Genomic DNA, 16,120 nt, shown 5'->3' on the forward strand with positions numbered 1-16,120 from the left:
GGAGTTCCTATCCGTCTGGAAGTTGGTCCTAAAGACATGCAGCAGCGCCAGTGTGTCGCAGTAAGGAGAGACTCTGGTGCAAAGGTGACCGTTCCAGAGGCCGAGGTGGAGAAGAAGATGAGCGCCATGTTGGAGGACATCCAGAACTACCTGTTCAAGAAGTAAGATGAAGCCACACATAGGGATGGGAAGTAGAATTTATTCTATTTGGAGAAAATCCAACCATGTTTCTGTTCCATTTTAGTAGTTTTAAGAACATTTTCTAAACAATTTTATTGTCTGGATAATGTCCATACAAGAAGACTGAAATGTGTTTTGTGTTTGTTAGAGCTTCAGATGACCTGAAGACGAACATGGTGGCTGTGGACACAATGGAGCAGTTCCAGAAAGAGTTGGACCAGGGCAAAGTGAGTCACACAAATCACATGAGGGCACCACAGTCCATAGAGACTTTTAAAAAAGGACTAAAAACATTCCTTTTTAGCAAAACCTTTGGTTCCTCCCATCTAGATGGTTTTTAGATTATGTATGTTTTCTGTTTTTAGCTGTTTTTTCCTTTTTTTTATCCTTTTTATGATTAGACTGTTATGCTTTTAACCTGTAGCACTTTGAGATTTCCTGTAATGTAAAGTGCATTACAAATAAAATGTATTATTATTATTATTATTCACATGCAGCTCAAACGTTTCATTGTCTGTCTTCTACCTGAGTAAATCATTGATCATATGTTTATCTTGCTTGACAGATTGTCCAGATCCCATTCTGTGGTGGAATTGAGTGCGAGGATTGGATCAAGAAAACCACTGCCAAGTAAGTCCAACATGCCTGACATGATAGTTAACACAACATGTTAAATATTAGTTATTCCTGACCATTTTGTGTTTTGTTCTCCTGCAGGGACCAGGACCTGGAGCCTGGAGCTCCATCCATGGGAGCCAAGAGCCTCTGTATCCCCTTCTCCCCCCTGAAGACGCTGCAGCCTGGACAAATGTGTGTCAGTGGCAAGGAGCCTGCTCAGTACTACACCCTGTTTGGACGCAGTTATTAAAAACCTGCTCTGCTGCAACACCAGGATGAACATCATAGTGGAAAAGGGCTTTCCTACCTTCTCATGTATTTTTTTCCTCATGAATGCATAGGGTATTAGGGGCATGAGGTGACTGGACTGGAATGGAAATATATTGTTTTTTTGTTTGTTTCATTTTTTTTTAACATATGTTAACATTGTTATAGGCATCTGAAAGAACGTGGAGGTGAGAGAAACTGTTTACTTAGAATTCCATTATGAGCGAAAATGGATGTAGCGCTGTTTTCTCTCCTACATTGCTCTCCAAAAGCCACATCCAAGGAGCACTCACTGTCCTGCAGGGGTCTGTATTAGAATGGGAAGTAGCACCAGAAACTAAGCAAATGTTGTATCTTTCCTATCCTTTCAGAACTGATATTTTTTTACAACTCCCTACTTGACACTGTTAAGAAACAAAATAACATTTGGAGTGTTTCAGTTAAAGTTTTTGTCAACTGTTATGAAAATAGTGGGTTTGCGCCTTTTGGCAATTTGGTAAAACTCTCAAAAATATAATTCTGATGGGGGAAAAAATCCTGAGAAACGTACCATCTACTGCTGTCTGGGGGAAAGTACTCTTTGCCTGCTAACAGTCCCATGTCTTGCAGCCAAACTGTCTCAGGAACTCTGCAGGTACTCAGGCTTGTTGTGGATTATTCTCACATGTTTATCAGCCATCCTCTCTCTGTATGACTGCTTACAGTCTGTGGCTCACGATTCACAGCTTAATATTTTCTCCTCAGATCCACCAGAGCCAGAAGTGTCATAAAGCAATGAGGAACTGTATATGGTTAATAGTCAGTAATGTAGTCTTCTGTCACTACTCTCCTAATAAATAACTTGTCTATAATAAAGTAATTTCCATGTCAAAGTGCACTCTGTGGTGTTTTTGATAAAGATGGGTGGAGATGTGCAACCAGGGAATCCTGGAGTGGATTATTTGTGTTGCACTAATGTGTCGGAGGTCCTTGTAAGAGACAAAAAGGAAATTCATTACATCAGTATGAGCAGGGCCGGCTCTAGCCCGTTTGGTGCCCTAGGCGAGATTTATTGGTGTTGAACAGCTCCGCTTGCTGTTTCACGGAGGGGGGAACTCCCGTTTTTGTTTGCCCATGGTGCCAACCAGGCTATATAATACAACTGTCTGTCTATAGAATTATTAACTTACAAGTAAATTCGCAAAGAAGCCCAGCTAGAGACTGCTAACAAAGTTAGAGACAAGAGAGACAATGAAAGTGCAAACCCCACAAAAAATGTGGTTAACTGTGTTAAGCTAACGTTGCTTTATTTCAACCTAGCTAGCAAGCTAATACAAATGAAACGTCTTCAAACAAAACGGCATTTACAAAAAGATTGGGACTTCTCCTCCTCTTCTCTTTTTATACTGATAATCTTGCAAGATTTATCAAAACGTAAAGTTTCTGTCACTTGACGTGACCTGACCTCTGGGACAGCGATCTGACTGTCTAAAGGGGGGCAAGGCAATGACCACACGTCATGTGACTCAGCACCACAAGTGACAAAATGTCATTGTTTATCCGTTTCTTTATTTTGTTAATATTTATTATTTTCAAGACAGAACACGAAGGGAGGGCGACAATGGGCATCGAAAAGTTTTTTTGTTTTTTTTCTCCGGCGCCCCTCCAGCAGATGGCGCTCTAGGCGACCGCCTATGTTGCCTATGCCTAGAGCCGGCCCTGAGTATGAGTAGTATACATATAAAAGTAAGGTTTACAATGTAAATGTGTTAATGGATTAAAGTAGTTCAAACATTTTGTAATGGGAAGTTTTCACACACCATCACCAAACTACAAACTGACACCAAACTGAGCATCATGAGCTTCACAAAACAGGATCTTACATTAGCTTGTACAGGTGTGTGTATGTAGTGAACTATGCAAATTAATGGTACAATAAACATTCTTCCTCAAGCTTCCTTGGTTACATAATCCTGATCATGTCTAGCCAACAGAAAAAAAACTAACACTTCCTGTCTTTATTTTCAAAATAAAATCGATGAGTGGTCCACGTGCTCAGACAGGGAGAGGGTGAGGATTACATTGTCCCAAATTCAGCCTGTTAGCCAGTGTAACCATTGTTGTACAGTAGGGGATTCAGTCTTGTACCAGTTTTTGTCATTGCCTTCTTACCTGTTTTCAGTAACATCTTGGTAAAGTATTGTTATCAATTACACAATCACATATATTTACCAAGGTAAATAACTTTACGTTCCTTAGGTACTGCATGTCCCAAAGTGTTAATTATCTCATATACATTTGTAGTCTATAATGTAATAGCTTATTTTGATTATTAATATCGTCCCCCTGTTAAAATAATCGCCTAACTCATTTTTTCAAGTTTTGCAGGAAAAGTGTAACATATGACATTTATTGATCATTTCACTCAAAAAGAATGTAACAAAGGATGGCTATTGGCATAGTAATAACAGTGTGTAAATTATGTAACTTAAGAGAAATAAATGACTTGAACATGCCTTTGTGACTTTAGCAAGATATGGTAACACTTTATTTTGAAGGGGTCTACATAAGAGTCACACAAGCCTGTCAGAAACATGACATGACAAGTATCATGAGCATTAATGTTACTTCAAAGTGTCATTAATGCTCACGACACATCCCATGTCATGTTTATGACACACTCATGTCACTCTTATGTAGACACCTTAGAGTAAAATGTTACCAATATTAGTGTCAACAATAAAACATTGATAAACTAAACTGATAACTAAACAATCTCCCGCTAGCTCTTCTTTGCTGGGTTCTTATCTGATGCCTATGAATGTGGCAAATTGTCAAAGAAGTGATGATCTTAAAGAGGTAAAATCACATGATCTGATCAACTGAGGATGTAGGCGATTTCACCATAGGTGGCCAGCGTCATGAGGAGATGATTTAGGCAAAAAAAAAACAAAAAAAATTGACAAAAAATGACTTGCGATTGGTTTAACAGGGTGACGATCAGTGGCGGTTCTACACAGGGGCCTACAGGGGCCACTGCCCCTGTGAAGAAGCCTTTGGCCCCTGTTGTGGCCCCTGTGTCAAATTAATAATAAAATGATCAATTTATAACAATGAACCTTCTACAATCTCATTGCACAGAAAAAAGGAACCCTGAATGTGCATACAATGTACATTGTATAATAGTTTAATTGTGCAATAAAATATTGTGTGTGTGTGTGTGTGTATATATATATATATATATATACATATATATATATATATATATAAAGATCATTCTGACTGTACTGCACTTTCAAAATAAAAAAGTGATTGTGCATAAGAATGAGAAATGTCATTGTCATACAAAAAAAACTGTTATTGTTGGCGAGTCTCATTATTTAAATCAATGTATTTGTATCTTCCAAATATACTTAAATTATGTTTAAATAAGCTAAAATAAAGATTTTGAATGTCTAAATATCATCTTTGCCATTTTTTAATGTGCTAATGTGCCCCTCTGATTAAACACTGGCCCCTCCTTGGCCCCCACAGTAAAATTGGTCTAGAACCGCCACTGGTGACGATATTACCACCCTTAGTATTTTTCTTAACCCTATAAAGCCAAGTGTATCATATTTGATACAGAAGTTGTTGAGACCTACATCATCTGTCTGATATATTTTTTTCCTGAAAAACCTGATGTATACATGTGTTGGAGATTTAAAAAAACAACAACTGAGCAACAAATTGCACAAAAAATACCAGATGTAGCAAAAATGATACAGGTTCATTGCTGGGTGAAAACTTAATATCAGCAGATACATTTTTTTCTTGCATATTTGAATTAAATGTTAAAAGGAAAGTCTTAATAGGATAAAAATGTTCGGTTTTATGTTTTTGTTAGTTCAAGAAAAACAAACTGTGAGCCACAAATTGCACAAAAAAAGACCTGATGTATCAAATATGATACAAATTAGAATTCATATATGCAAATTTATTTATTTATTTTTGTCAGCAGGTTCAATAAATACTCAAGTTTTAAAAAAATATAATTTTCTGGCAATTATTTCACGGTTCAGGCTTTATAGGGTTAATTATAAAAGGGGTAAAAGCAAAAGCTTTTATTTTGAAAGCTGGAACCGGAAAGTGTTTGTGTTAAACCTCCCCCTGCTGAGTCCCGCTCCCTGTCAGTCCGCCCCGCCGAGCTGCGGTCCAGCTTTCTTCAGTCTCTTAGCAAAAATGAGCGACAAAGGTCTGTCAGACGAGGCAGCGGCAGCAGCTTGCAAAGATGGAGACCCGGTGACTAAGGTAAGATCACTGTCGCCTTTATTTAAGTTGATCTAAACTTCTACAGACACTGTCAGACCTCCACCCCGACAGGCCGACGGCTCACAGACAGGTTCACCAGCTATGTGCACTGCGTCCATTATCGGACAGGTTTATTTCACACCTTTGACAAGTCATTTAGTTATGTTACAATGTGTGCCAATACTAAAAGCGAGTGTTGTATCTATAAGGGATAATGTTACACTTTATGTAAGTATGTATGTATGTTAAGTATGGAAAGAAACTCGATCCCAACTTTGCGGTGAAGCTGAGACAGGAGTGACTGAATCATGCGTATAGAAGTCTGTTTGTAACGCAAGAACTGCTCCTACTCACAAGAAAGTCGGTATTTAGGCGCGGCCAGACCAAGTATAGTCCTATCCTGTGGTGGAAAGCAGGCGGGACTGGGAATGGCTTATCTGGGCAGTTTTGCAAGCATTTAAGCTGCTGGAGCTGGCTAACAAATACACCCACAATAAGATTATTCACCTTTTCTTAACATTAATGTTGTCGTCCTCACTGTCAGCCATTCACCCACTACGCACAGTAGACAATATATCGTCACACTGTTAAAAATAATCGTCTAAGTCATTTTTTGTCAAAATTGTGTTGTTTTTTTGCCTAAATCATCTCCTCATTGCCACCTATGGTGAAATCACCTACATCCTCAGTTGATCAGATCATGTGATTTTACCCCTTTAAGATAATGGCCTGACTAAAGCGGATTTATTATGCCCAAGTCAAAGAAAAAGTGACTTAGGCAATTAAAAAAAAAAAAAGCCTTTCTGACTTAAGCAAGATATGGTAAAACTTTATTTTGAAGGTGTCTACATAAGAGTCACACAAGCCTGTCATAAACATGACATGGGATGTGTCATGAACATTAATGACACTTTGAAGTAACATTAATGCTCGTGATACTTCTCATGTCATGTTTCTGACAGGCTTGTGTGACTCTTATGTAGACACCTTCAAAATAAAGTGTTACCATATCTTGCTTAAGTCACAAAGGCATGTTCAAAAATTGCCTAAGTCATTTATTTCTCTTAAATTACATTATTTAGACACAGTGTTATTACTATGCCAATAGCCATCCTTTGTTACATCCTTTTTTAGTGAAATGATCAATAAATGTCATATGTTACACTTTTGGTGCAGTTTTTTGTGTTTCCTGCAAAACTTGAAAAAATGAGTTAGGTGATTATTTTAACAGGATGATGATATACTCTAACATAACATAACATTTATACTAACATATATTAATACTTGTACAGGTCAATCTAAGACACTAGAGGCCCTCTTGTTAAAAACAAAGTTCATCTTGAGTTAAATTGGAGCGGTTTATTTAAATGTTTGCTCTTGCTGTCATTCATTGCCATCAAAGTCTACAATAAAGACTTTCAAGGATGTGTTTCTGGTTTAAGGGTGAGCTCCAGCAGTTCCTGCAAAATCACAGGTCAAAGTTAGCAGTTCATAGAAGCTGACCTATGAAATAAAATGTAAATGTATGTCAAGATCCATAGATGCCTTCCAAACCTCAAGATCCACTTCTTTGCTGCTCCTTTTTTTATTTTTCTCATCATATATTGGCCATAACATAGGTATGTTCACTGCCTCTGTGTCATCCCATCAACTCTCTTTGGGTTTTGGAGCTCTGCCAGAAGTAATGAATTTAGCTTTAGGGTGGCAAAACTGTGACTGGTGTATATAGGTAACTGAAGGGATGGAGTTTCTATGGATGTGTTGATACTTCTTTACACTGACATGGTTAGAGGAAGGCCACAGGAAAGGGGAACAGTTGCTAACACAGAGAGATAACGCTTAACTGTGAAACACACACAGTAGTCTGTTTCTCATCCAGTCCAAATATCAGCATCAGAATGCAAACCAGTTTCATCAGAATTGCAATTTATGAGATAAGTTCTTCGAGCATTCGTTTGCACTCACACCATCCATGCAAGATCCCTGCAGGTCTTTGAAATCGACTGGCATTTTACAAGCAACAGTGCTTTGTGAAGCATGATGCTCTTTGTTTTTGCTTATATATGGAAGTCATGCAGACAGATCCCTTTTTGTAAACGGACATCATCAGACTTAATCTCTGTCATCGCATGTTTTTGCATAGAAAACAAGGATGTAAATGTAGCTTATCGAGCCGGTCTGATGTGTTCAGTATGGTAATATTGACTGATGAATAGCTCACACAGATGTGACGATCATTGATTTCTATGCGCTCAGTTGCACAGAGGTGTAGTTTTGCTGAAATTCCTTTTCACAAGTCAGTGCCAGTATCCAGATTTACAGCCAACAGAGATCCTCTACCCCTCAACAAGAGCAAATGTGTTGAGAAGGCTCCTCTGACCCTCCGAACACAAAGAATATGACGCATTGCTTCATATCTGTAACTATCCGTGTTGATCCATAGGTGTATATTTATCATATTTGTAATTTAGCCTGCACACTTGAAATGCACATCGTGGAAGAAAGAAAAAATCTTTCCGGTCCGATTCTGTGGCTGGTAAAGATTAGTTTTATTCACTGTGTGGTGGAGACAGGAGTTCACAACAAGGCTGTAGAATTCTCTCACATACAAGAAGAAAACGAAAGGTCAGGGCTGGGCTAAGTTCATTCTCTGATTAAAAGAAAGGAGACAGTGAAACTATCATGAATCCTGCAAATTCCCTCTTTTGAGCAACTAAAATTGTTGTTTCACTTTTTAACTATTCCATCTGAATTTTAAAGATCATAACCCACCGCCCTGTTTTCTTTGTGATTGATTCAAGTGTTCTGTGTATATAAAGCTCTGTATTTGTGCATTTGTGTTTTAGGATTTCATGATGCAGCAGACTATGCTGAGGGTCAAAGATCCAGTTAAGTCCTTGGATTTTTACACCAGAATCCTCGGCATGACGTGAGTACTGGTGTGTTAGTTCTGTGTCTTCAGTTCAATTAATAGTTTTTTACAGTTGCAACAAAGTACTCCAAAGTGTGACACAGTGAATAAAATATTTTTGGCTATGTGTTATTGAGAACGTCTTTTACATGGAGTTTTCTCTCTGGTGTGCAAAATCTTCCAGGCTCCTGCAAAAGTTTGACTTCCCCTCCATGCGCTTCTCTCTCTTCTTCTTGGGCTACGAGGACAAGAAGGAGATTCCTACAGATGTAAAGGAAAAGACGGCCTGGACCTTTTCCAGAAGAGCCACCATTGAGCTAACACAGTAAGGGTCTACATCAGGGATGGGCAACTGGAGGCCCGGGGGCCGCATAAGGCCCGCACCCTCACTTGAGGTGGTCCTCAGTATAACTATCTTATGAGTGCAGTGTAAAAATGCACAAAATTACTTCTTGCAATTAATGTTGGTCTGCTGTTCTTGCACTGAAAAAAAAAGAAATCAGATTTTTATTTCTTCAAACCTCTTGTATTCCTATTTATACTGTTATACATGCATTTGAGCATGAAATATGTTAAGTTACTGCACTGTAAACATATTTAAAATTGCAGTTTCATCATATCTGGTTAAGTGCACGGTCCTATATGTGGCCCTGTGGTGGTGTCAATGAAAAATTGTGGCCCCCTCCAGCATTTAAGTTACCCATCACTGGTCTACATCTTGGGATTGTTGCTGCTCATGAAATGACGTCTAAGTAAAGGACAAAATACATTTCTCCCACTGTTTCTCCCTCTTTAAGGGATCGTCCTTGATTATTTTTCGCCCCAGATTTACCTTTGTGGTTAAAATCTTGTTAACCCATTGAAGCCTGGAAAGCGGATACGTCGTTTTGTAGTATTTGTATAAGCTCTCAAATACTTTTTGAATTTCATTTCTATCTGCTACAGAGGCTGAAAAATCTATTATTTAGTAGAAGCATTGAAACTTCTGTTGAATTTCCAGAAAAACTTCAGGTTATAGGGGCTTATTTTAAAATTGCCCAGAGGTTTTACAGGCGTTTCAGGCCTCAATGGGTTAAACCAAAAGGTTTAGTTTACTTTTCCTATTCCACCATTGTCTATGTTTTTGACACCAATGACCAGGGTTGGACAGAGGCTATCAGACCCGTGTTCAACTTCTTTTGTCCAGCCAGTCAACACGGGATGATCCCTGGGCTTAACAATTCATATACGACGGGTTACAACCCAACAGCAGTGTGACTGTTGGATATTGTAAGAGATTGTTCAGATGAATAAAGTAGGTTTATATTTTACTACATTATTCTTCAAAATGTAATAACATTTCTATACGAACTGGTTTTGTTAACTGATTGAAGAGGCTACACATTAGGGGTGTGCCATATCGTATCGTTCACGATAATATCGGTATTTTTTTTTATGGTTAAAAAAATGCATATCATGATATTGGCAACGTTCTTACTTCTTGATGTAGTGGTTAAAGTTGTTTTAATCACAAAAAGCTACTTACTCCCTGTCGCTAAACACATGCAGCTTTCAAAATAAGAGCACAGTATGTTGAGAGAATCCACCACAGAATTTACAAGAAGACTGTCAAAATAAGATGCCTTAAATAAAACATACAAGTACCTTTATTCTCCTTTACAAAATTTCATTAAAATATGCCCCCGGTAACCCCCCAAGTATCGGGAGAAAATCGTATCGTAGGGCCTCTGGGGATTCACACCTCTACTCCTTAGTGCCTTCAATCTGTTTGTAACCTGTTTCTATGTAAGAGGGATCACTCTCTCATTTAGCAGCCTTGTTACGTTCACATATACAACTTATCCTTTACCGAGCTCCTGCACCTCAAAGTCTTGCCACATAGTCATGTTCTTCAAATAGTCATTCACCTCCAATTTAGCTGAAATTTTTTTTTTTAAATATAATATGGGCTATGATAGTGCACCATCATTTTCAACTTAGGATATAATATTTTCCCCACCAAAGTCTTAATAAGTGTTGAATTTGACACATTCAATTGAAAAATACCCTTGTCAGACCGTCATCCAGCACTAGGGTGTTGTGTGTAAGTATGAGTATTTTTTAAAAAGACTAAGTATTTTGAACTACAGTTAGTGTTGTGAGGATCGAAAAATGTTATTGGTCCTCAGGTTTCAAGCCAAGGAGCTACAATATCCGCCTTTTTCTCCGTCCTCTCTACATTTCCTCTCTTACCTTCTTGTGTTTCAGTAACTGGGGCTCTGAGGCTGATGAGAGCCAGTCTTATCACAATGGAAACTCAGATCCACGTGGCTTCGGTAAGATTGCTTTGTTTCACAAACAAGTTCAAGACTTGTTGTCCTAAAATAAAATGTTTTATTATTATCTATGTAATTTTATGAAACACACTCTTGGTTTAACAGATATATTTTAGCTGTCAGGATCTGATTTTATAAAAATCTTCTGTGTTTTGATATTTCAAAGTACCATTTAATCCTTCTATATTCCTCCTTACTGTATGTTTTTGCTTTTAACTGTCATGCCCTACATTTTTGAAGGATGCTCCTTGTCTGCTGCTGTTTGAACAGTCTCTGTTTGTCTACCTGGTATTTAACAGGACACATCGGAATTGCAGTTCCTGACGTCTATGCAGCCTGCAAACTGTTTGAAGAACAAGGAGTCACATTTGTCAAGAAGCCGGATGATGGTAAGCTGTGAAGTGTTTTTCACTATGAGGGTCATTCACAGGTTAAATACATAAAACTCCACACACCCTTCTTTAGCATTCTTTCACCTTTTAACCTGTTGTTTTCAGCTTATACACTCAAAAATGAAAATAATTCTTAAAGTATTAATAATTCAGTTTGTACCGCTGCTTCTCTTATTTTCTCCTCAGGTAAAATGAAAGGCCTGGCCTTCGTTCAGGACCCCGATGGTTACTGGATTGAGATCCTGAGTCCTAACAACATGGTGTCCATTACCTCCTAAACCTTTGACAACGTGCTGCCTGCTGCGGTTCATACAGGCCAGACCTGCCGTGGCTTCACTGGGAGAGCAGAACGTCGGGGTTTAGCAAAGAATTTAGCAACATGTGCTGCAGAGCTGAGGGAAAGTGGAGCAGGATCACTTGCAACATGGCAATCAGTGTGCCCTGGCATGGGCTGGACTTAAATTGGACAGTTGATGAGCAAATAGATTAGATACCTGAGTTATTGCTGTGAAAAGCAACCACTTTGTGTAACTGTTGCTTTTGTTTACCATCATCAGTTTGTTTGTGTCTTCAAAAAGTGATGCTGAAATAAAGCAGTATTACTGTCTAATAAATGTGAAAGCCACCGTTTAAACAAAACACATTTGTGATTCTTTCTGAGAAGCAAAGCAAAAGGTAAATGTCAAACACCAAAGGAAAAGATTATAACAAGCAATTTCAACCTGTTTTTTTTGTCACAGTTCCGCCACACAGGGAGAATGTGATTTACAGTATTGAATGTTTTCAGAATTAATTGCTGTAAAATCAAATCTGAGTCTTGTTTTGTTTCGTTTCCATTTATTTCGGTCAATAAATGTCATTAAAAGAGAAGTAACAAACCAGAAAAAAACATTGATCAAAGTAAACAGAGAAAGAAAATTCATAATAGACATTTGGACCGAAAAGGCTGAAGCATAGCTTATTACGCCTACCCTGTTACAACTCAAGTTAATTTAAAAATAAAAAATGTACAATCTGTTATTTGTTAATAATCTGAGTGATAATTTCAAACAATAATTTTAAGACAATTTAAGTATTCAATATTAATTTGATTTTTTTTTTTCCAGCCCTGATGATTGTATTCATAATTTTTAATGAAATTGAAATGCTCAGTTGAGGGAACAGTTTTGCTGATAGAGGTGATATTGTAACCATATGGATTTAAAAACTATTAAAAGAAAACAAAACAATAACTGAGATTTCAGATTAAAAAATATTATACCAGACTATTAAACTTCACTTGAAATATTGTTTACAGTGAGTTTGTATTGTTGAGATCTTAAAATAAAGTAGAGCCATTGTGGCTAAATTTGAACCAAATAAATGAGTTGTAAAAGTTCTTTAGAAGTCTCACAGTTAAGCATTGTGGCTTAACTGGTTAAGTTAAGCAGGTAACTCCTGCCTCCTATACAAGAGATCACCTCCTTGCATCCAACCTGCAGCTGCTGGGCTTCAACATGCAGGCTTGCAGCTCCTCTTACCACTTGGTGCTGATTCTAATTATCTGTACGATAAATTATATAGTAGTATAGTTATCATTTGCTGCATCAGAACAAAGTGGAACAAAAACAACGTGACTTTCTGCACCGTTTTGTACCTTGATAAAGCGTAAACAACATTGAGATCGTTGTTGTTCCTGCAGTCAAACTGCTTCAGGAGGATTTGCTGCCTCTGTGGTCTTTGTTGCCTTCATTAAAACAACAAACACTGTGGATCTGCAGCCATGCTCACCATCGCTTTGAGCAAATTGCTTATTTCAGCATGCGCACATGCTCACAACAACAAATGCAACATGCTGACACAACTTAAAATGTTTATTTTGTATATTTTATTTTGTTTATTCACAAAATGTGTCAAAGCAATATATTTTAGATTTGGTTTTGTGCAGGCATTGTAGCTTAGCTTGTCTTGTAAACAGGAGAGCCTGGGTTCAAATTCCAGCAGTGCCTTCAGATTTAACTATGGAGGTTTGAGCAAACCCAAGAATGATGTGCCTTTTTTTGTTCCATCCAAGAGGTTTTTTTTTACAAAGTTGTGGCTGCAGTCAAACTGCTTCAGTTTCTGGATTTGCTACAAATATTTCTTCTCTGCACCAACCAGTATCTGTGTTTTTTATGATACCTGCATTACAACTCTGTGAAGCTGCACAGTGTCGCTTTGAGTTAAATGCCCTCATGCTCATAGTGACAACACTTAATATGCTGGTACAACTGTGATATTTGAACCCAGAAGTTGTCAAATTAGTTTCTAGTGTGTAGGCGCCGTGGCTTAGCTGGTCAAAGTGCCTTGTAAACTGGAGATCTGGGTTCAAATACCAGCGGTCCCTATGTGCTGTCAGCCATATTTGGTCTAAGGTAAAAAAATTAAGATAAGGAGTCACATTTGATATTGTGTTTCCCTTGGGTGTGTCTTCATGGCAAAATGTGGTCCTGTTGACATCTACTTTAGCAGGAACTATCACAAAATCTGTTAAATGTTGGTCTCTGGACAGCTTTTGCCACTGCAACAATTTTTGGAAGTGAACACATCATGGCCGGGCCTCACTTCTTCAAAAGTCTGTTTGACTTGGTTTTAAGGTTACAGTTAGGTTTAGAATAGGGTTGTGATAAGGCATTTTTCTGGGATGTTAAGGTTAGTGTAATGAGGGTCCTCACAAATATGGTTGTGTGTGTGTGTGTGTGTGTGTGTGTGTGTGTGCGGGTGTGTGTGTGTGTGTATGTGTGTGTGTGTTACTCGTTTTGTGGGGAGAAAATGCAGGCCAGGTAAATCGTTCCATTTTAGGTTAAAGACTTGGTTTTAACCCTTTATCAGGCAAAGAACTATATTTGGTAACTTCAGGTAATATTTCGAGAAAAAAGTTGCAAATTTACTAGATTAAAGTGGCAAATCTACAAGAAAAAAAGTCGCAGATTAAAGAGATTTAAAGTGGCAAATCTGCACGAAAAAAGTCGCGGATTTACGAGAAAAAAAGTGGGGGAAAAGCTAATTTTTTCCCCCAGATTCAACACTTTAAATCTCATAAATCTGCACATTTTTTTCTCGTAGATTTGCCACTTTAATCTCGTAAACTTTTTTCTCAAAATATTATTTTTGTATGTTTTTTTTACACATTCTAGCAGTATGTAATATCCTCCAATATTCTCTAGGGTTGAAATTTGGAATTTGGTGGTGAATCTGGGAGAAAAAAGTTTCCCACTTTTTCTCGTAAATCTTTGACTTTTTTTCTTGTAGATTTGCCACTTTAATCTAGCAAATTTGCAACTTTTTTTTCTCGAAATATTACCTGAAGTTACCAAATATAGTTCTTTGCCTGATAAAGGGTTAAGGGTAAATTGAGGTAAGGATTAGGATCAGGCAAGTAGTCTCCAGGAAATGAATGTAAGTCAATGCTATGTAAGTCCTGCTTTATATTACATGAGCTGACCAGTGAGCTGTTCATCTGTAAATTACTTTTTTTTCTTTAATCAATATGCATACATGTCTGTATAAATGATCAACGTACTTAAATATAAAGAGCTAACATGTTTTCACTGCACCACTGTGGATCCCATGGTGTGCATGCTGAACAAACATTACTTTAGCATCAGGTCCAGTTTTTGCATCCATATTCAAAACACAGCAAAATGTTACTTGCCATGGTCGTTTGAACTGAAGCCATGTTATTATTTCAACCAATGAAAATTTCAGCATGTCAGTCTGGGGTTGTAGGGTACTTCTTGCAAAAATCATGCAAATCTGCAGGTAAATGTAAAGGCAATTCAAATAAGACGCTCATATTTGTCTGTTAAGGAGAATTGTGATCACAGAAATGCTCCCTAGTCTCGCTCTTTTCTGCATCACTAAAAACATTTGACTTCAGAAGATAAGCACTATTAAAGATTTTGTATGTTTGGCTGAATGAGGAGTGGTAAATTGTTTCTACGCACTCTGATTGGTCAGAGGTTAAACTCTGGTGCTTTAGAGATGATAAATGATGTAGCGGGAACCACATAATATACAGCCCTAAATCAACTCTGTTGGAATCAGGAGCGTCTCTTCTCTTTTCAACAGATATCCACCAGGCTGACTTCCCTTTGCTGGTGCCGTCATTTATCGTGAGTATTAACATCGACACATATTTGGCTGTTGTATGAATAAAAGGTTGGTTTAGTAGCTATAGTTCTGTAAATCTGCTAACCTTACCAGCTTTTCTTATTTGCTTGTGCAAAAATAAAGAAACATACATTTTTGAATAAATGTGGTGCGAGAGAAAGTTTTCATCCTCAGCTATTCTCTCATTATGGCTCATACACTTAATAATCACAGTTATATTTGCAGTTACCTTTTATATTGTTTGATTGTTTGACAGTTGCCAAATGTCTCTCTTGAAGATTGAAAAATGAAAAATTCATGGATGGATGGATCAATTGATGAATACATTTTGTAATTGCTCGACTTGTTTAAAATATCACGTTGCGTAAAAAGTTCTGGCTGTAAACTCCATGAGGCCAGTTTCAGTTTGATGATGATATACCAAGTAAAACTGGAGACAAGGACAAATATATTTAGTATAAAATTATAGAACCGGATATAACCATATGTTATATTTGCAACTTTTGTTGTCTTTATTGAGCATGATAGTGTTTTGAAAGTTTCAAAATCACATTTTATGTTGGATTAAAGGACTAAAAAAGGCACTAAATTACAAAAAAAGACACAAAATTACAAAAAAAAGACACAGAAATACACAAAACGACCAAAAAAGACACAAAATGACAAAAAAATATACAAAATGACCAAAAATGTTATGCTAAACAAGACACAAATAAAATAGAGTAACATTAGAATAAAAACCAGAGTTGGAAAAACCAGAGCTTTTCTTTTTTGCTTGTGCAAAAATAAAGAAACATACATTTTTGAATAAATGTGGTGCAAGAGAAAGTTTTCATCCTCAGCTATTCTCTCATTATGGCTCATACACTGAATAATCACAGTTATATTTGCAGTTACCTTGTATATTGTTTGATTGTTTGAGAGTTGCCAAATGTCTCTCTTGAAGATTGAAAAATGAAAAATTCATGGATGGATGGATCAATTGATGAATACATTTTGTAATTACTTGACTTGTTTAAAATATCACGTTGCGTAAA

The 16,120-nt window shown here is 37.3% G+C and overlaps 2 protein-coding genes across 3 annotated transcripts in view; both read left to right on the forward strand.

The window, feature by feature from the left end:
- The window catches only part of eprs1 (glutamyl-prolyl-tRNA synthetase 1), a 29,003-nt gene extending 27,066 nt beyond the window's left edge, over positions 1 to 1,937 (forward strand). For both annotated transcript variants that reach the window (XM_059352533.1, XM_059352540.1), the window contains 4 exons: positions 1 to 161; positions 329 to 407; positions 746 to 810; positions 898 to 1,937. In XM_059352533.1, the coding sequence (XP_059208516.1) occupies positions 1 to 161; positions 329 to 407; positions 746 to 810; positions 898 to 1,048 (456 nt within the window). In that variant the 3' untranslated portion in view covers positions 1,049 to 1,937. The remainder of the gene's footprint in view (positions 162 to 328; positions 408 to 745; positions 811 to 897) is intronic.
- A 3,266-nt stretch (positions 1,938 to 5,203) lies between these two features.
- glo1 (glyoxalase 1) lies at positions 5,204 to 11,591 on the forward strand. Its single transcript, XM_059353480.1, has 6 exons — positions 5,204 to 5,334; positions 8,181 to 8,263; positions 8,430 to 8,570; positions 10,493 to 10,560; positions 10,860 to 10,949; positions 11,139 to 11,591. The coding sequence occupies exons 1-6, from the start codon at positions 5,266 to 5,268 to the stop codon at positions 11,228 to 11,230; spliced, it is 543 nt and encodes a 180-aa protein (XP_059209463.1). The 5' UTR covers positions 5,204 to 5,265; the 3' UTR covers positions 11,231 to 11,591.
- Positions 11,592 to 16,120: the final 4,529 nt, after the last annotated feature.

Source organism: Centropristis striata, chromosome 2 (assembly GCF_030273125.1).
Source record: "Centropristis striata isolate RG_2023a ecotype Rhode Island chromosome 2, C.striata_1.0, whole genome shotgun sequence".
Lineage (NCBI taxonomy): Eukaryota > Metazoa > Chordata > Actinopteri > Perciformes > Serranidae > Centropristis > Centropristis striata.